Source organism: Physella acuta, unplaced genomic scaffold (assembly GCF_028476545.2).
Source record: "Physella acuta isolate Inbredline_101_S28 unplaced genomic scaffold, ASM2847654v3 ptg000103l, whole genome shotgun sequence".
NCBI lineage: Eukaryota > Metazoa > Mollusca > Gastropoda > Physidae > Physella > Physella acuta.
Genome location: NW_026731623.1, coordinates 467501 through 489543, shown reverse-complemented (window position 1 = coordinate 489543; position 22043 = coordinate 467501). Strand labels below are relative to the sequence as shown.

The window sequence follows — 22043 nt, the reverse complement described above, 5'->3', positions numbered from 1 at the left end:
GCGCGTTTTTAACTAAATACGTAACAAAAGTTGAGATTGTTGTGTAAATTATATTAGAGTATTTTTACTTACAATTGTTATAAACCATAATGCTTTTAACGTCTATAAATAATTTATGCTATAAAAAAATACAACCCACAACAATAAACATACAAAATTTTACAATTCTAAACAAATAAAAAAAATATTTCTAAAAATATTTTTGTGACTTTTTTTCTGTGACTTTATTTCTGTGACTTTTTTTCCAAAAAATTTTTTCCACTGTGACTTTTTTTCTGTGATTTTTTTTCCTAGCAAAAACTGTGACTTTTTTTCTGTGTTTTTTTTTCCTGTGACTTTTTTTCCGTTTACCTTCTTCAACAGTGGTCAGGCTTGACTGAAAGTGGCCTACACATACCTATTAAATCCAACTAGTCCAAGGATACATGTTGGACCCAAGAAAACTTGTTCATATTGAACAACTTTTTTTTAAATTTATTAGTTCTGAATGTAATTAAAAAAGAAATTTATAAAGTTTGTTATGTTTATTTTTTTCAGCACTGGTTGTGTGTGATGGTGTATGCGGAAACTAATTATTGTTACCTTAATTTAATAATTGACTTAAACTGGCGAACTATAAATAGTTTTTAAGAATATGGTGCTGAAGTAGATTTCACCTAGTTTTGTGGCCCTTCCATATTAATAAATTGTATGGTCAGGAAAATATCAAACAGCTTTTACTGTCCATAACCAGTCAGGTACCAGTTAACTGCTTTGAATTTGAATCAGAGACAACCTAAAGGATTAAAATTTAAACTCAAGAACTTTTGCTTTAGCAAATGTGTTCACAAATATGTAGGCCCACTATAAGTCTTTCATTTGAATATTATTTACATATAAGTTTATATCAATATATAATCTATCATTTGTTAATATTATTCCTAGTCCAAACAACATGCTGATATGAAACCCATTGTATTACAAGAAGAAAATAAGGAATGAAAATTTCCCACAAGACCGCTTGCTTATAATAATACAAATAATAATAAAAGGGCAATGTCTGCAAACAATTATACTTTAATTTTTTATTTAGAATTTTCAACTTTGTATTATATCTCGTTCAAAACGAACAATTATTAAAATATCTTATGTTATGGTTTAAGCTTCAACTTTAGTATTTTGTAACTATTACTTAAATTTTCTACAATGTTAAAAATAAAACTACTATATCTATCATAGCTGTAAAACATGATAAGGGAAGAATCAAGAATATGGGTTTTTGTCAATTCTAGCCATACCAGCATATAAATGTAGACCAAGCTTATAGAAATATGGCTGATAACTAACCATAAACCACAAATACAGCAAACTATAATAACTGCTTGTTTCCTGGTAATGTGTTGTTATTGGCTGTGCAAGTTTATAAACATTTTGTAATTGTTTATATATTACAAAAGAAAAAGACTAGCTGATCAGATGCATTCCAGATATTTGAGGAAAAGATGTTTTCTATAAGGATAGGCAGCTATAGCAAATGAGGTATGGGGAAATGTTGAGTTAAGATAAACTATTTAATAATTGTAATGACAGAGATACCATCACAGCAACAAATGTAATTGGGTTTGTATGACTAATTAATGAATATCCTATAAATAAATATAAAATGCTGAGGTGGTCGTCTGTAAACGACTTTGAGGTGGTGGTGGAGATTTGGACCTTTGTGTCAAAGGGGAGGGGGTTCAGAAAGTAAGATGACACTTTTCCATGTTCAACAAACACTCATGTTAAGAAACTGAATTTAAGCCTTTATTTGCATTATTAAAAGTTGTTTTATAAATTGTTGTAAATAATTCATCAATAGGCCTACATTGAATGCTGGAAAAGCCCATAGGTCTAAATATTTTATGAAAATCGCTGCTTTAAAAACAAACTAGGGGGGGGGGGGGGAATGTTGGCTAAGGTTTACTTCTTTGGGGAAGGGGGAGGTCTGGCATCGTTGTGACATCGTTAATAGAGGTCGATCTAGATTGCTTAGTCCTATATTAAAATGTTGATATTAATTACGCTTTACTTATTATTACAATGGAATATAGCCTAGTAGTTTATTTATGTTAAATAATATAACATCCCCTTTCACCACAACACCCTGACTATACTAATCCAAATTAAAATAAAAATGTTTGGTAAATTACTTTTATATTATTAGTAATTTTGTGTTTAAAATTCTAGCCTTAGTAAAAACCGGAAGTGATTTTTACTTATTTCACAAATGTTATAAAATATTCAATTTTGGTTCAAAAATATGCTTTCTGGCAACACAAAGTGGAACCACTTTTGGAACCACTTTTCCTACCTAGAAAGAAAAAAATATTTTGCATGTTTGTACCAAGTGGTCTTCTTTTTTAATGACCGGGGTGAAAAGTCATGCCAAAGAAAAAGTGTGACTTTTCACCCCATGGCCTGTGACATTTCCCCCCAGCAAAGGGTTGTCATACAAAATGATCCACACTTTCAAATCAATTTCTCATACGTAAAAACCATCAACCCAGACTGACGTTATTATGGCTCGAGAAAACAAACATTGCACGAAAACACAAAAATAATGAAAGATGCAAGCATAAAATTTTCCACTTTGTCAATGAAAACAAGTACATGAGGTTCTGAACTCAGTTCCGGTTCAGAGAGTTAAAACAGGAAATGAACTCCAAGCAGGGTAAACGACTAAAAACCATAATTTTCTTGATGAAGGAATGAAAAAGTATTTCTTCAAGGCAAAAACTTGCTGTGACTTTTCACCCCTGTGACTTTTCACCCACTCCTCCCCTAACTATTTTAGAAATGGTAGCAGTTGTAAACACCTTTAACAAAACATTAAAGAACATCGTCATACAGGCATAAGATTTGAATCTTCAAAGAAACATGAACCCATATTATGATAGTTGTAGAGGAGGCATTGTAATCGTGTACGAAAATAACATGCAATTTTGAAACTTTTCTCCGTTTTACTTCTCAGTACCTCATAATATTTGGACTATAGGGGGCTTATTTTAATCGGACAAAAATTCTAAATCAAGATTTATCAAAATTTCGGCGTTTAACGCGTAATCGAGTCGGAAAAATTGGACTTTGCAATTCTGTCTGTGTGTGTATTTGTGTCTGTAAACACGATAATTTGAGTACCACTACAGTTAAGTTGATGAAATTTCATATATAAGTATTATATCAAATTTGTAGTTTTGTTTTTACTTTTCAGCGATTTCCAATAACCAAAAGTGGGACTTATTCTACTTTTAGTTTTTTAAAAGCCTATAACTTTATTACTGTGTCAGATAAATAAACGAAATTTCACACGTAAGTAAAAGATCTATTTCTCTGCCTTCTTTCAAGGGAGCAACCTTGCAATTTTCGATTTGCACCCAACCCTCAAACTTTCGCAGAGGCGTAGCGACCCTTCCCGGCGCCCGGGGACATACTTTCAATTTGGCGCCCCCTTGGGAGCAAATTTTCGATTTCCACCCCCCCCTCGAACTTTTCATTTGCACCCCCCCCCTCAAACTTTCGATTTGCACCCCTCCTCGAACTTTTCATTTGCACCCCCCCCCCCCCTCAAACTTTCGATTTGCACCCCCCCCCCTCGAACTTTTCATTTGCACCCCCCCTCAAACTTTCAATTTGGCGCCCCCCCCCCCTAAGGTCGGCGCCCGGGGACATATGTCCCCCCCGCCCCCCCCCCTCGCTACGCTACTGAACTTTCGATTTGCATCCCCCATTCAAAATTTCGATTTGCACCCCCCCCCCCTCAAACTTTCAATCTGCACCTAAAATGAGATCTTAATTTGTTTTTCCAACCCATCTAAGGTCGGCGCCCAGGGACATATGTACCCCTCACCCCGCTACGCCTCTGCTAATAATAGTCCGCACTCCGCACTCAATATACATATTGTTTGCCATTCACTTGGTGCGCGATTCTTTTTTTCTACGAGATTCTGTTCTATTTTAAAAAGTTTAAGTAATTAAAAATTGATTAAAAATCATGTCTATATCCCGCATTGCTATCCTCTGTAGTGTCACATATATTCAAAAAAGTTGAGGGGAGATCACTCTCGGTTCATTTTCCTTATCTTTATTTTGACCAGGCAAGAAGAGTAACCTATTTGAAGCTTTTTCGGAAAGCAGGAGCAAAAAAAAAAAAAAAAAATGAAGGAATTCTTTCCCTTTCAACGAGCTTCTAAGTATCTATAGCAACACGATAGCTGTCAAGATGGCTGCTTCTTAAATATTAAACTTTAGGTAGGCTAATTCTTAGATCTAGTAATTTAAGTAGATCTCTAATACTAATATAATACTAGTTACTAGTGAATAGTATTTAGTATTTTATAGGCCTATTGATAGAATAGTAGGGGCCTATACTATATATAATAATATTATAATATCTAACTGGCCTAGTTATCTTATTTATTAGGCCTATATATTGATATTTATAAATTTACTGTTTATTACTAGTTATTAGTAATATTCATTATTAGATATCCTATGTCCTATACTATAATGTATAGGTTATAGGCCTAGTGTATAACTATATTTAGTATTTAATATATAACTATTTGATTTGTATTATTATAATACTATTATTAGGCCTATAGCATGGCATAGGGCCTAGCCCTAGAGTATTTAGTAGGCCTACTCTTTAGTTTAGTAATTTTAGTATAGCCATCTGTAATCTGTATAGTATATTGATATTCATATAATTAAATGAAATAATGTTACATGTAACATGATACTCTTCTATAGATTCTATAGGTTATAGGCCTAATATAAAAAAAAATGCCATAATGGGCCTATTGCCTATTGATCTAGATTAATCTAGAATCTAGAAGTTAATGCACTACTTAATACTTATTAAATCCACCCTTGTTTTGGAAGTGTTTGTAAAAAAAAAAGTATTCTATTGTTTCAAGTAGGGCCTACTTCTAGGTAGATATTAATGATTTTTAATTATTGACTAATTAAAGTAGCCAAAGCTTCTGTTCTATGATATATTCAGTTAATTAAGACCTGGAATAATTTGCATTGTAATGATTTGTGTGCAGTCCAAAGCAAATATCTTAAAGTAAAGTGAAGTAATTTAACAAGAACCAGATTTATAGTAACCACTGCTTAGGGGTCATCCATAAATGACGTCACGCTTTTTTTTGACGATTTTTACCTCCCCCCCCTCCCCTCCGTCACACGTCGTCACAAAAAGCCAGACCCCCCCCCCCTAAAATGACGTCACACCTCAACCTACAACCCCCCTCAAAATTGCAGTTGAATTTTTTTAAAACATCGATATTTTTCCAAAATCTTGTCTAAACTATTACAATTTATTAAAACAGTTATCTAAAATGCGAAATAACGTCTAAAATTCGTTTTCTAACATTGCTTTTTTATATTGCAAAAATATGACGTCGCAACATCTGAACCCCCCCCCCTCCCCCTCATCACACATCGTCACAAAATTACGGACCCCCCCTCCCCCCTACGAGTGTGACGTCATTTATGGATGACCCCTTACTTCTTTTTCCCACAACTACACAATAAAACCAATAATATATAGGCATGGGGATGGGCTATTGGCAAAATAACTTCTAGCACACTCAAAGTGTTTTGAAGTTGTTTTTCAATGCTAGGGAGGTAACTTCTATACATTCATTCCTAAGATATTTAATAATAATAGATCTAAATCTAGATTCTACTTCTGTCATATAAAAAACACATTTTTAAATAAATGATTTAAAATATGTATTTAGTTTAGTTCTTTTCCAAGAAGTTTTTTTATCATGTTGATGAAGATATAAGCCAATCCTGAATTGATAATTTTTTGGGTAGTAATTACTTAAGACAAAAAGTTAAGATATGCCATAATTGACTTTGTTTACTATTGTCATAGTGATTATTGATACTTACTTCATAAATTTAAAATTGAAGTTTAAAATTTTCATCTTAACATTTTCATCTACTACTACCCTACGGTAATTGATTTGGAATTAATATAAAACTATTAGTATTACTCTTATTTTTATTATATTAAAAGTATCAAATTCCTACATATCTGACCAATACAATGAACCAGACAAGTTCAAACTAAATTTTTTAAAGCAATTAAAAGCATTAAAAACTAATACTATAATTCTTAAAAATAGGATGACACAGGCCTAAATTGTTAATATTACAATGTGTTGACAGAAAATGACAGTTTTTTGGCTTTCTTTTTTTTTTATTTAGTTTTCAAAATGTATGTACAAAATAAAAATAACATGAAGATTTAAATGTACACATTTTCAAATTATAGCAAACTAAACACAATATGGAAACTTCCAAAACATGAAAATTCTTCTAACCAGAAACTTTATTAAACATTTCCTTTAAAAAAGACAGTATCTAATGGCCTAAATGGTGATAATTGACCTTGATGTCTTAACACTAAAGCTTACATTAAGACCAATGAGACTCCAGCTATTCAGAATTTTATTTTGGTATAGACTATGTAGGCCCTAATTTGACAAAAGTATTATTTGTAACTTTAACAAACTAGTAAATTGACTATGAAGCCATTTTTAAAACAACACCTCATAGTTGGATTTTTAAAAATTCAAATAAATACACAATATCCATAATTTAATTAAGTAGTTCACCATTCCACTGTTAGTTTTACAACTCAACTTTTTTTCAACAGATTTTCTATGCTTTACTTTTAAAATGGCATTTAAATTTATTTTGGGGCACCACATCAAATCAATCCTTAATGATGTTGAAGAAAAACAGAAAGAAGATATTAGAGACTTGACGAAAGGTCACCTGAATGAGTCTCGACTGTATAAAGCTCCCATCACGCTAAGCAGCAAGTTTTGGTCATCTGCCCACACAAATCATGTAAAAACAGCAGTACGGCAAAGTAAGGTCAGAGAAAAAGCCAAAGATAAAGCCCAACAAAAACTGGATGCATTATTCAACTTTAGCCTGGGCACCACGGGTCTTACAACAGAAAAGAAAAACTCTGATAAATCTTTTAGGTAATGGATTTTGTTTCTAATAATACATTTTAGGTTACAGGTTTATATTTTTTTGCTAGTTGGTAATATTTAGTTTAGCCTACTAGTACAGGTAAGGGATGGTTCATATATGCCATCATGACAATTATAGTAAAGTTATGCTGTATCATTTAGTTTAACAGGTAGAGAACAATGTTCTATGTGTTTTATAAATACTTTTATAAAATTTGATGAGTAATTTTACTCAGTCCAATTAGCCATTTTTAAAAACTTGAAAAGGCAATTTAATGGTTTCCAATAAGGGTATAACTATAACAATTATTTTCACTCAAATATTATTACTTTAATCATTATAAAAACCATAACCATTTTTAGAATCTAATTGAATAATCTCTTTAGGAGTGGTGTTCTGTAAATATTGATATCTATGCACAATATTGAAATGATAGAACGCTGGAATGTAATCTGTTTAAGTGTTTTTGGTTAGTGTTTCTACAAAAGCCAAGACATCAGAATTAAGTTGTTCTCAACTAGATGGTATTCTCATTGAAGAACTTTGTCCACCACCAAGTACTGTGTTAGACGCACATACCCCAACTTGTACACAAACAAGAGGAAACATTTTACCCAGTCAGTATTTTATTTCATTTTGTTTCTCCAAGTTGTCATTTACTTAATTTGCTATAATAATAATTTCATTTTTGTAAATAATACTTGCTTTTTTTCATTAGTTCACTTTAATAACTGTGTTATTCTCTTGTTCACTATAATTGGCATATTGTTATAAAATGTTACAAGTAGCTTGAACAAAATTGTGATCACCTAGGAAAAGGCGTGACTTGTGCTGAACATTACATGAACCTGAAGACGTTTGACACCTATGTGCTGGAGAAGTCAGAGATGCTTGAACAAAATATTTTATCCGGGGAGAAAGCTGTACGCCATCTTCAAACTCAATTAAAAATGGTAAGGATGTAGCAGCTTCATCACTAGACAGCTATTTAGGGGGAAAGTGGCTCATTTGTACCCTTTAAGGTAAAAAATTACTTTAAAAAATACTTCATGTCAGAAACAGTTTATTTTTTACATTAAAGCAATCTTCATTGTAAACTAGACCCAAAAATTAAGTGTTTAATGTGTAGTTCTTAAAAAGAAGAGTTCATAATTAGAGCAACAAATTAAAAGCGTGCAGTGTCAAAACGGCCAATGACAAAACGGCCCAGTCAAAACAGCACCGTCAAAATGGCCAGCAACATATGGACCCCGTCATATAGGCCCCCGACAAATAGGCTCCCGTCATTTTGGCTCACGACAAAAAGGCTCCTGTCAATTTGGCTCCAGACAAAAGGACCACTGACAATACCGTTTCTGTAGAGACTAAGTCTCCTGGCTAAGTGGTCTCATTGAATATGACACCTGCCAGTGGGGACCCCTTCATCAACATTCTTTAGAGTTAGCTTATCCAACACTCTTATGTAATACAACCAGGGGCGGAACTACAGTGCCGTCAGACCCCGCAATCAGGGGGGGGGGGGCAAGCCCTTTAGGGGGCCCACAGCCAACCATAATTTAAAAAAATATATAGTTAAAAAATATAATTTTCTTGCATTTTTAACTTGACGGTTGTTATGTAAAAAGATTACTATAGCTGCGATTGGATTATCTTTATTCTATAGACACCACCCAACGCTCTTGTATTCTTTTTTCCCTTTGTTTTTAAACCACTGTGAAAGCCGGAGTCCCTCTTTCTCCTACAATCAAACTTATCAAAGATAAGTAAACATTCAAACCACTTCCATGACTTATTTCCCTTTTTTAAATAGTCAAATAGGGGTGCTCATAAGCTCCTTTAAATCAGTGTTTCTTCCAGACTTTTTTCTCCGGGGGGGGGGGGGGGGGGGGGGGGGGGGCAAGAGATGCCTGGAAGAAACTCTGCTTTAAATAGATTTGCACTAAACAAATTAAAAAGTAATTACTTCTCTTAATAATTATGACATTGTACAAAAAGGAAATGCATTAAAAATTAATAATATAAATACAAAAAAACATAAAAATTAACATAAAACGAGACACCATAACTTATACAAAGCTTTCATGTTTTATATACTTTTGACCAACTAGTGATTAAGAGATCTGATAGCAGAGATAAAACAAACTAGATATTTAAAACAGACTATTGCACTTACACACATGACATGTAATTTGCTTAAATTGAAAAAAAAACCAATTATTTTTTCAAAACCCGAACAGGCCAGCAATGAGAATCCTATGTTCTTATTGTGTGTTTGTATATATATATATATAAATATAAATATATATATATATATATAAATATATATATATATATATATATATATATATATATATATATATATATATATATATATATATATATATATATATATATATATATATATATATATATATATATATATATATATATATATATATATATATATATATATATAGATATGGGGGGGGGGGGGGGGCTAAAAATATTTTTTTGCGGTGGCCCATTTTTTCCAATTCTGCCACTGAATACAACGTATGCATCTCTTGTTCGGCAGGCCTTATTTTTATATTAGTTTATCTATTATGAAATTTAGTATGTTTTAATTTAAGGGTCATCTATCTATGACATCCATAATTGAGTCGGTTATAGGCTGTTTCAACTCAGTGTGTGGGGAGAAGGGTCCACGCTATACATTCCTACCTGCAGTATGCTTGTAGGTTATCAAAACAAGATGCTGTTATCATGTAAACATTATGTATATCATACATTTACACTTCTGTGCTCGCTTTTAAGCAACAGATATTTGTTGTAAATTAAACATTATCAAAACTTCAGAATTGGTGGAATTTAGCTGTTAAGGGCTCGATTTGTTTGTGAATTAATGTTGGTTCATGAAAAACAATTTCGTTTGGGCATTTAAAAGAATTTATAGTGGTATTGGTGGTAGGAAAAAATAGTTACTTTTATGCCAATAGTGGTCATTCATTGGTCTGGAGCCAATATGTCGGGAGTCATTTTGTCAAAAGCCAATATGTCGGGAGCCCAATTGCCTGGAGCCAATATGTAGGGAGCCCATTTGTCGGTAGCCAATATGTTGTGAGCCCATTTGTCGGGAGCCCATTTGTCGGGAGCCCATTTGTCTTGAGCCCTTATGTCGGGAGCCAGTATGTCGGGAGCTGCGTTGTCGGGAGCCAATATGTCCTGAGCCTATTTGTCAGGGGTTAATATGTCGGGAGTCCATTTGTCGGGAGCCTAAATATCGGGAGCCCATTCGTCGGGAGCCTATATGTCGCAAGTCAATATGACGGGAGCCAATAAGTTGGGGCCCTTTTGACGGGGCTATTTTGAATGGGTCATTTTGTCAGGGGTCGATTTGACGGGGTCAAATTAACGGGGCCGTTTTGACGGGGCCGATTTTTCCCAGGCCGTTTTGACAGGGCACCAATTAAAAGGGTCCAAATAGTGAAACTAGAAAGTACAAGAAAGGGTGTAAAGATACTATTTTTAGCATGTAATGTATGTGTTTTTTCTATACAGCTATTGGTCACTGCAATAGCCTTGCTAGTCACAAAATGGTTAATTCTACAGGCATAGTCGTGGAGTTAAATATGACCTCAACTCATTCAAATCTCAAATTATATCTATGGCTCTTTTCCAGTACACAGACAGAAAAGTTAGAATAAAAAGAATATAACCACAAGGAGATTCTAATTTGAAGTTAGGCCCTACCAGTGGATAGCCAACTAATATTGGTGCAGCCTACCACTGCAAGCATAGATGCAAAAACCTATTGATGAAATAGAAAAATGTGTGTAGGACCATTCAATTTACAAAACCTTAATAAAGCTTTCTTGAATAGTCTTAGATAACACTATGGGGATAGCAACTCCAGTGCAGTCGAGATATAGTCAATTTAAAAAAAAAACAATTTTCATAAAGGCCTACTTTATTTTTTTACTTTCTCGTATATACAAAGTATATAGAAAGTCTTGTAATCGTGCAAAAAAAAAAATCGAGATTTTTACAAATCTCGACGTTTCACACCTCACTGATACGGAAAAACATAATTTTGCAATCTTGTCCGTATGTCTGTGTGTCTGTCTGTGTGTCTGTCTGTGTGTCTGTCTGTCCGTGTGTAAACACGATAACTTGAGTACCGTTACAGCTAGGTTGATGAAATTTCATATATAAGTATTTAATCAAAATCGTAGATCCTTATCAACTTTTGAGCGATTTCCGATAACCGGAAGTGGTACTTTTTCTACTTTGAATTTTTCAAAAGCCTATAACTTGAGTACTATTTCAGATAGATAAATGAAATTTCATATGTAAGTAAAAGATCTAATTCTCTACCTTCTATTAAATTTTGAGTCATTTCCGTTGACTGGAAGTAGTACTTTACGCTACTTCCGATTTCTCAAAAAACTAATGTAAATTTTAAAAGTAATAATAATATTGCGCACCATTATGCGCTTTTTTATTTGGCGTTCACTTGGTGTGCAATTAATTTGTTTACGAGATTTTATTCTATTTTTAAAACTTTAAGTATTTAAAATGGATTAAAAATCATGTCTATAGCCCGAGTTCCCATCCCCTGTTATTTTATATAAGAATATTCGAGAAAGTTTAGGGGAGATCACTCCCGGTTTATTTAAAATAGAATAAAAACTCGTAGAAAAAATATTTGCACACCAAATAGAAGGCAAATAATCTGTGTATAATAGTGTGGATCATTAGTCTATATATAAAAAAAGGCTACAGGACATTACCCCCCCCCGGAAATTACCCCCCCCCCCCCCCCTGGACATTCCCCCCCCCCTGTATTAACCCACGGAGCAATTACCCCCCCCCCCCCCCCCTTAAGTTAGAATCCTAATTCTAACTAGAATTCTATTCCTATATACTACTTTAATTCAAACCTTAAGAAAAAGAACAAAACCTAAGCATCCAACTTAGCCTAAAACTTCACACAAAACCAAAACCAACGCTAGACATAGGTTTAAGCCTAACCCTAACCCTAGCTCTAACCCTAATCCTAGCCCTAACCTTAACCCTAACCCTAACCCTAGCCCTAACTCTAACCCTGTCCGAGGGGTAATGTCCTACTGGGGGGTGGGGGGGGGGGGGTAATTGACAGGGGGTAATTACTCCAGGGGGGGGGGTAATTGACATTACTACACCTTTCATCCGATCGCTATGAAACTTTGGGAAGTTGTTGAGAATACTCCTGGGGAAAAAAAGTCTCAAATTGGCAATCGATTGCAGTTTGACACTTTTCATCAGATTGCCATAAAATGTTGGAGAGTTGATTAGAACACTCCAAGAGAGGTTCCTGCAAAAAAAAAATAATTTCGCAAGGGCGGCGCCCAGGGAGGGCACGATTTTTCTTTATATGCGGTTTAAAAAAAAGTCAAATGTTGTTCGACACCATTCATCCGAGTGCCATAAAACTTTGGTGAGTTGATGAGAATAATCCTGGGGAGGTAACAGCGAAAATAAAAAAATTCAATTCAGCTTGGGCAGCACCCTAACAGGGTGCGATTTAGCTCTCCGAGCTTTCCCATAAGTGCTATTGCGCCTACGTTTATTTTAAACAGTGCAATAGACTAAGGATAAGAAGGGATGTTATGGTCGTTCACTGAATTGAATCAGCTGCGTTCGCTGGCGCCTGTCAGGGTGCAGTTTGATGCCATGGGCAAGCCTGTGAGCACTGTGGAGCCTATGTTCATTTTAACTGTGTGATAGACTATCGATAAGTTATTGCGTTATAGTCGTTGACTAAAATTCAATCAGGAGCGTTCATCGGTGCCCTGGTAGGGTGCGGTTTGGTGCCCAGGGGGCTGTCGCTTGAGTGCTATGGTGCCTACATTAGTTTTAAACAGTGCGATAGACTATGGATAAGATGGGGGTTTATAGCCGTTCAAGAAATTGAATTAGGTGCATCCGCCCTCACCCCGGTAGCGTGCGATTTTGCGCACTGGGCTATCCTTTTAGCACTATAGCGCCTATGTTAGTTTTAAGGAGCATATTACAATATTGACACAATTGCACACAACCTGTGATGATTAAACCAAGACAAGGGCTGTACCGGCGCCCCTGTGGTAGTGTAATCGGGTGAAGTGGATTGTTATCAGATAATACAACAGACGAGGAAGCCATTTTTTATGTACCTTGTTTATTCTGAATCGGAAACGGAAGCATAACATGCAAGGGACATCACTCAAACATTATAAGACTAATACAAGAAGAATGAGTTCCCCTCAATATATAGCTCAATATATTACATCGGGACTACCAGGAGCGCCCCTTTACATTCCTGACACCAGGGCGGTTGCCAAGGTGTGTTCTACCTCACTATTACGGTTAGTGATTACGTACACTCAAGACTTTCATATAGCATGCCCAATAGTGTGCTGGGAGGTAGTGTAGGTGCCCCGATAAGTATGATCCAAGCGCAGGCATTGTTTACATATAAATAACTCAGTTTAAAAATACAAGGTCAAGCATCGAAGAATACAGGATTGGTAATGCATTGATGAAACTCTCTTAAATTATTTCCTCAGACTTTATTCTAACCCCGTGGCAACGCGTTGGAACCGGCATGCTAGCCTAATTATAAAAATGAAATGGACTCTGTACCTCTGTGTTTTTGTTAAAGACATGCATATACTAGTATAAAACTAGACTTCATCGCCTTTGTGTAATATTTTTAAAGTTAAAGTGTTTACTTTTTAAAATTAAAATCTAAATTGATAATTAAAAAAACTCAATACTGATCATTTATGAATGACCCCTAGGTATAAACACTTGTGTAGATTAGTACCTAAATTTTTGATGTGTTTTTTTTCTTTTAGGGGCTTGAGGGAATAGATGAAACATCAATTGGCCTTGACCGGTTGCAAGTTTTTAGCAATATCTTTGTCAATATAATAGAGGAATCACAGACATTCTGTTATTTATTAAGTTCAATTAAAGTATGTACTACATGTTTTTTTTAAATTTAACTTACTGTTCTATTATTAAAGTTTAATACCATAACAATATGTCACATTGCTGGCCTTAATGCCAGAAATGAATAAAAATGGTGAGATTTTTGCTAATCGTAATTAAATGAGTAGTGTTAGTATACTCACAATTTAAAGACAATTATAGTTAAAAGAATTTTGAAATCCATCCAAACACCGAAGTTGTGCACCAGAAAAAAGAAAACAGTCTAATTCATTTGAATTTTTTTACTTAAACATTTTTTTCAATAGGCTGAATATGACAGCTATCTAGCCATATTGCTGAAGAGTCAACTAAGTCATCTAGATTTACTAAAGCATCAAGTTGTTAATTTTACTTCACGAGGACTGTCAAGACCCAGGGAAATGACTTTAGCCATTCAAAAGTTAGATCGTCTTGAAGAAAATGCTAGAGTTTTGCTGGATTTGAACCGGAAGTAAGGTCTAAGATTGGGGTTATCTTCTTTCAGTTTGAGTTCAATGTTCTCTGTTTTTATTTTTCTAGATACAGAAATAGTTCACTTTCTGAACAGGTCTAGGGTTACATATCCTTTGTAAATAGTTCACTTTCTGAACAGGTCTAGGGTTACATATCCTTTGTAAATAGTTCACTTTCTGAACAGGTCAAGGGTTACATATCCTTTGTAAATAGTTCACTTTCTGAACAGGTCTAGGGTTACATATCCTTTGTAAATAGTTCACTTTCTGAACAGGTCTAGGGTTACATATCCTTTGTAAATGTTGTCATGGATTTTTGACTAATTTTTTCCCTTGCACTTTAACGTCTCACAAAAACCCGACCCCACCCCCTAAATAGATGTTATACTCCTTTCCACCCCCCATTCTCTGTTATTTAAAACTTGTCCTATTTTATAAATGTATCATGGTTTTTATTCCTTTTTATTGCCACTTCTAACCCTAACCCTAGGCGTTCAGCACCAGTATGTGGTACCAGTGTTTCAACAATTCTAGGGCATGCACTGTTGTGAGAGGTCTTACAGTAGTTTTAGGACTAGGGTTATGGTGGGGAGAGATGAACTAAGGTTCGTTTGGCAGGCGACAGCTAAACAAATGCTTAACCCAACCTTAACCCAACATTAATCCAACCATAACTGCATTCTTAGCTCATTCTTAATCTGATGTAGACCAATACACTAGCTTGATAAATATTGTAGGCCTACAATGATTGGAGCATGTTGGCCTCTATTGTTTTTTCTTAGGTTGAAAGACGAATTGAGAAGAGACATACAGACTCTCAGCAAGACGCCAGAAATACCCGGTTGGTTACAGTCAAATCCAAACCTAAAGTCAACTGCTTGCTTTACTTGATCTCAAATCCAAACCTAAAGTCAACTGCTTGCTCTACTTGATCTCAAATCCAAACCTAAAGTCAACTGCTTGCTCTACTTGATCTCAAATCCAAACCTAAAGTCAACTGCTTGCTCTACTTGATCTCAAATCCAAACCTAAAGTCAACTGCTTGCTTTACTTGATCTCAAATCCAAACCTAAAGTCAACTGCTTGCTTTACTTGATCTCAAATCCAAACCTTAAGTCAACTGCTTGCTTTACTTGATCTCAAATCCAAACCTAAAATCAACTGCTTGCTTTACTTGATCTCAAATCCAAACCTAAAGTCAACTGCTTGCTTTACTTGATCTCAAATCCAAACCTAAAGTCAACTGCTTGCTCTACTTGATCTCAAATCCAAACCTAAAGTCAACTGCTTGCTCTACTTGATCTCAAATCCAAACCTAAAGTCAACTGCTTGCTTAACTTGATCTCAAATCCAAACCTAAAGTCAACTGCTTGCTTTACTTAATCTCAAATCCAAACCTAAAGTCAACTGCTTGCTTAACTTGATCTCAAATCCAAACCTAAAGTCAACTGCTTGCTTTACTTGATCTCAAATCCAAACCTAAAGTCAACTGCTTGCTTAACTTGATCTCAAATCCAAACCTAAAGTCAACTGCTTCGTCTACTTGATCTCAAATCCAAACCTAAAGTCAACTGCTTCGTCTACTTGATCTCAAATCCAAACCTAAAGTCAACTGCTTGCTTTACTTGATCTCAAATCCTAACCTAAAGTCAACTGCTTGCTTTACTTGATCTCAAATCCAAACCTAAAGTCAACTGCTTGCTTTACTTGATCTCAAATCCTAACCTAAAGTCAACTGCTTGCTTTACTTAATCTCAGATCCAAACCTAAAGTCAACTGCTTGCTTTACTTGATCTCAAATCCTAACCTAAAGTCAACTGCTTGCTTTACTTAATCTCAGATCCAAACCTAAAGTCAACTGCTTGCTTTACTTGATCTCAAATCCTAACCTAAAGTCAACTGCTTGCTTTACTTGATCTCAAATCCTAACCTAAAGTCAACTGCTTGCTTTACTTGATCTCAAATCCAAACCTAAAGTCAACTGCTTGCTTTACTTGATCTCAGATCCAAACCTAAAGTCAACTGCTTGCTTTACTTGATCTCAAATCCTAACCTAAAGTCAACTGCTTGCTTTACTTGATCTCAAATCCAAACCTAAAGTCAACTGCTTGCTTTACTTGATCTCAGATCCAAACCTAAAGTCAACTGCTTGCTTTACTTGATCTCAAATCCAAACCTAAAGTCAACTGCTTGCTTTACTTGATCTCAAATCCAAACCTAAAGTCAACTGCTTGCTTTACTTGATCTCAGATCCAAACCTAAAGTCAACTGCTTGCTTTACTTGATCTCAAATCCAAACCTAAAGTCAACTGCTTGCTTTACTTGATCTCAAATCCAAACCTAAAGTCAACTGCTTGCTTTACTTGATCTCAAATCCAAACCTAAAGTCAACTGCTTGCTTTACTTGATCTCAAATCCAAACCTAAAGTCAACTGCTTGCTCTACTTGATCTCAAATCCAAACCTAAAGTCAACTGCTTGCTCTACTTGATCTCAAATCCAAACCTAAAGTCAACTGCTTGCTCTACTTGATCTCAAATCCAAACCTAAAATCAACTGCTTGCTTTACTTGATCTCAAATCCTAACCTAAAGTCAACTGCTTGCTTTACTTGATCTCAAATCCAAACCTAAAGTCAACTGCTTGCTTTACTTGATCTCAAATCCAAACCTAAAGTCAACTGCTTGCTTTACTTGATCTCAAATCCAAACCTAAAGTCAACTGCTTGCTTTACTTGATCTCAAATCCTAACCTAAAGTCAACTGCTTGCTTTACTTGATCTCAAATCCAAACCTAAAGTCAACTGCTTGCTTTACTTGATCTCAAATCCAAACCTAAAGTCAACTGCTTGCTTTACTTGATCTCAAATCCAAACCTAAAGTCAACTGCTTGCTTTACTTGATCTCAAATCCTAACCTAAAGTCAACTGCTTGCATTACTTGATCTCAAATCCAAACCTAAAGTCAACTGCTTGCTTTACTTGATCTCAAATCCAAACCTAAAGTCAACTGCTTGCTTTACTTGATCTCAAATCCAAACCTAAAGTCAACTGCTTGCTCTACTTGATCTCAAATCCAAACCTAAAGTCAACTGCTTCGTCTACTTGATCTCAAATCCAAACCTAAAGTCAACTGCTTGCTTTACTTGATCTCAAATCCTAACCTAAAGTCAACTGCTTGCTTTACTTGATCTCAAATCCAAACCTAAAGTCAACTGCTTGCTTTACTTGATCTCAAATCCTAACCTAAAGTCAACTGCTTGCTTTACTTGATCTCAAATCCAAACCTAAAGTCAACTGCTTGCTTTACTTGATCTCAAATCCAAACCTAAAGTCAACTGCTTGCTTTACTTGATCTCAAATCCAAACCTAAAGTCAACTGCTTGCTTTACTTGATCTCAAATCCTAACCTAAAGTCAACTGCTTGCATTACTTGATCTCAAATCCAAACCTAAAGTCAACTGCTTGCTTTACTTGATCTCAAATCCAAACCTAAAGTCAACTGCTTGCTTTACTTGATCTCAAATCCAAACCTAAAGTCAACTGCTTGCTCTACTTGATCTCAAATCCAAACCTAAAGTCAACTGCTTCGTCTACTTGATCTCAAATCCAAACCTAAAGTCAACTGCTTGCTTTACTTGATCTCAAATCCTAACCTAAAGTCAACTGCTTGCTTTACTTGATCTCAAATCCAAACCTAAAGTCAACTGCTTGCTTTACTTGATCTCAAATCCTAACCTAAAGTCAACTGCTTGCTTTACTTAATCTCAGATCCAAACCTAAAGTCAACTGCTTGCTTTACTTGATCTCAAATCCTAACCTAAAGTCAACTGCTTGCTTTACTTGATCTCAAATCCTAACCTAAAGTCAACTGCTTGCTTTACTTGATCTCAAATCCAAACCTAAAGTCAACTGCTTGCTCTACTTGATCTCAAATCCAAACCTAAAGTCAACTGCTTGCTCTACTTGATCTCAAATCCAAACCTAAAGTCAACTGCTTGCTCTACTTGATCTCAAATCCAAACCTAAAATCAACTGCTTGCTTTACTTGATCTCAAATCCTAACCTAAAGTCAACTGCTTGCTTTACTTGATCTCAAATCCAAACCTAAAGTCAACTGCTTGCTTTACTTGATCTCAAATCCAAACCTAAAGTCAACTGCTTGCTTTACTTGATCTCAAATCCAAACCTAAAGTCAACTGCTTGCTTTACTTGATCTCAAATCCTAACCTAAAGTCAACTGCTTGCTTTACTTGATCTCAAATCCAAACCTAAAGTCAACTGCTTGCTTTACTTGATCTCAAATCCAAACCTAAAGTCAACTGCTTGCTTTACTTGATCTCAAATCCAAACCTAAAGTCAACTGCTTGCTTTACTTGATCTCAAATCCTAACCTAAAGTCAACTGCTTGCATTACTTGATCTCAAATCCAAACCTAAAGTCAACTGCTTGCTTTACTTGATCTCAAATCCAAACCTAAAGTCAACTGCTTGCTTTACTTGATCTCAAATCCAAACCTAAAGTCAACTGCTTGCTCTACTTGATCTCAAATCCAAACCTAAAGTCAACTGCTTCGTCTACTTGATCTCAAATCCAAACCTAAAGTCAACTGCTTGCTTTACTTGATCTCAAATCCTAACCTAAAGTCAACTGCTTGCTTTACTTGATCTCAAATCCAAACCTAAAGTCAACTGCTTGCTTTACTTGATCTCAAATCCTAACCTAAAGTCAACTGCTTGCTTTACTTAATCTCAGATCCAAACCTAAAGTCAACTGCTTGCTTTACTTGATCTCAAATCCTAACCTAAAGTCAACTGCTTGCTTTACTTAATCTCAGATCCAAACCTAAAGTCAACTGCTTGCTTTACTTGATCTCAAATCCTAACCTAAAGTCAACTGCTTGCTTTACTTGATCTCAAATCCTAACCTAAAGTCAACTGCTTGCTTTACTTGATCTCAAATCCAAACCTAAAGTCAACTGCTTGCTTTACTTGATCTCAGATCCAAACCTAAAGTCAACTGCTTGCTTTACTTGATCTCAAATCCTAACCTAAAGTCAACTGCTTGCTTTACTTGATCTCAAATCCAAACCTAAAGTCAACTGCTTGCTTTACTTGATCTCAGATCCAAACCTAAAGTCAACTGCTTGCTTTACTTGATCTCAAATCCAAACCTAAAGTCAACTGCTTGCTTTACTTGATCTCAAATCCAAACCTAAAGTCAACTGCTTGCTTTACTTGATCTCAGATCCAAACCTAAAGTCAACTGCTTGCTTTACTTGATCTCAAATCCAAACCTAAAGTCAACTGCTTGCTTTACTTGATCTCAAATCCAAACCTAAAGTCAACTGCTTGCTTTACTTGATCTCAAATCCAAACCTAAAGTCAACTGCTTGCTTTACTTGATCTCAAATCCAAACCTAAAGTCAACTGCTTGCTCTACTTGATCTCAAATCCAAACCTAAAGTCAACTGCTTGCTCTACTTGATCTCAAATCCAAACCTAAAGTCAACTGCTTGCTCTACTTGATCTCAAATCCAAACCTAAAATCAACTGCTTGCTTTACTTGATCTCAAATCCTAACCTAAAGTCAACTGCTTGCTTTACTTGATCTCAAATCCAAACCTAAAGTCAACTGCTTGCTTTACTTGATCTCAAATCCAAACCTAAAGTCAACTGCTTGCTTTACTTGATCTCAAATCCAAACCTAAAGTCAACTGCTTGCTTTACTTGATCTCAAATCCTAACCTAAAGTCAACTGCTTGCTTTACTTGATCTCAAATCCAAACCTAAAGTCAACTGCTTGCTTTACTTGATCTCAAATCCAAACCTAAAGTCAACTGCTTGCTTTACTTGATCTCAAATCCAAACCTAAAGTCAACTGCTTGCTTTACTTGATCTCAAATCCTAACCTAAAGTCAACTGCTTGCATTACTTGATCTCAAATCCAAACCTAAAGTCAACTGCTTGCTTTACTTGATCTCAAATCCAAACCTAAAGTCAACTGCTTGCTTTACTTGATCTCAAATCCAAACCTAAAGTCAACTGCTTGCTTTACTTGATCTCAAATCCAAACCTAAAGTCAACTGCTTGCTCTACTTGATCTCAAATCCTAACCTAAAGTCAACTGCTTGCTTTACTTCATCTCAAATCCAAACCTAAAGTCAACTGCTTGCTTTACTTGATCTCAAATCCAAACCTAAAGTCAACTGCTTGCTTTACTTGATCTCAAATCCTAACCTAAAGTCAACTGCTTGCTTTACTTGATCTCAAATCCAAACCTAAAGTCAACTGCTTGCTTTACTTGATCTCAGATCCAAACCTAAAGTCAACTGCTTGCTTTACTTGATCTCAAATCCAAACCTAAAATCAACTGCTTGCTTTACTTGATCTCAAATCCTAACCTAAAGTCAACTGCTTGCTCTACTTGATCTCAAATCCAAACCTAAAGTCAACTGCTTGCTTAACTTGATCTCAAATCCAAACCTAAAATCAACTGCTTGCTTTACTTGATCTCAAATCCTAACCTAAAGTCAACTGCTTGCTTTAATTGATCTCAAATCCAAACCTAAAGTCAACTGCTTGCTCTACTTGATCTCAAATCCAAACCTAAAGTCAACTGCTTGCTTTACTTGATCTCAAATCCAAACCTAAAGTCAACTGCTTGCTTTACTTGATCTCAAATCCAAACCTAAAGTCAACTGCTTGCTTTACTTGATCTCAAATCCTAACCTAAAGTCAACTGCTTGCTTTACTTGATCTCAAATCCAAACCTAAAGTCAACTGCTTGCTTTACTTGATCTCAAATCCAAACCTAAAGTCAACTGCTTGCTTTACTTGATCTCAAATCCAAACCTAAAGTCAACTGCTTGCTTTACTTGATCTCAAATCCAAACCTAAAGTCAACTGCTTGCTTTACTTGATCTCAAATCCAAACCTAAAGTCAACTGCTTGCTTTACTTGATCTCAAATCCAAACCTAAAGTCAACTGCTTGCTCTACTTGATCTCAAATCCAAACCTAAAGTCAACTGCTTGCTCTACTTGATCTCAAATCCAAACCTAAAGTCAACTGCTTGCTCTACTTGATCTCAAATCCAAACCTAAAATCAACTGCTTGCTTTACTTGATCTCAAATCCTAACCTAAAGTCAACTGCTTGCTTTACTTGATCTCAAATCCAAACCTAAAATCAACTGCTTGCTTTACTTGATCTCAAATCCAAACCTAAAGTCAACTGCTTGCTTTACTTGATCTCAGATACAAACCTAAAATCAACTGCTTGCTTTACTTGATCTCAAATCCAAACCTAAAGTCAACTGCTTGCTTTACTTGATCTCAGATCCAAACCTAAAGTCAACTGCTTGCTTTACTTGATCTCAAATCCAAACCTGAAGTCAACTGCTTGCTTTACTTGATCTCAGATCCAAACCTAAAGTCAACTGCTTGCTTTACTTGATCTCAAATCCAAACCTAAAGTCAACTGCTTGCTTTACTTGATCTCAAATCCAAACCTAAAGTCAACTGCTTGCTTTACTTGATCTCAAATCCAAACCTAAAGTCAACTGCTTGCTTTACTTGATCTC

At 35.3% G+C, this 22043-nt stretch overlaps 1 protein-coding gene across 2 annotated transcripts in view; it reads left to right on the top strand.

The window, feature by feature from the left end:
- The first annotated feature begins 4126 nt into the window (after positions 1-4126).
- LOC131931269 (uncharacterized) overlaps positions 4127-22043 on the top strand; it is a 30865-nt gene continuing 12948 nt past the window's right edge. Inside the window, exons 1-7 of one of the 2 annotated variants that reach the window (XM_059288014.1) lie at positions 4127-4269; positions 6695-7031; positions 7498-7640; positions 7837-7976; positions 13878-13997; positions 14280-14464; positions 15248-15306. In XM_059288014.1, the coding sequence (XP_059143997.1) occupies positions 6718-7031; positions 7498-7640; positions 7837-7976; positions 13878-13997; positions 14280-14464; positions 15248-15306 (961 nt within the window). In that variant the 5' untranslated portion in view covers positions 4127-4269; positions 6695-6717. The remainder of the gene's footprint in view (positions 4270-6694; positions 7032-7497; positions 7641-7836; positions 7977-13877; positions 13998-14279; positions 14465-15247; positions 15307-22043) is intronic. The other variant, XM_059288005.1, reaches the window with a different exon arrangement.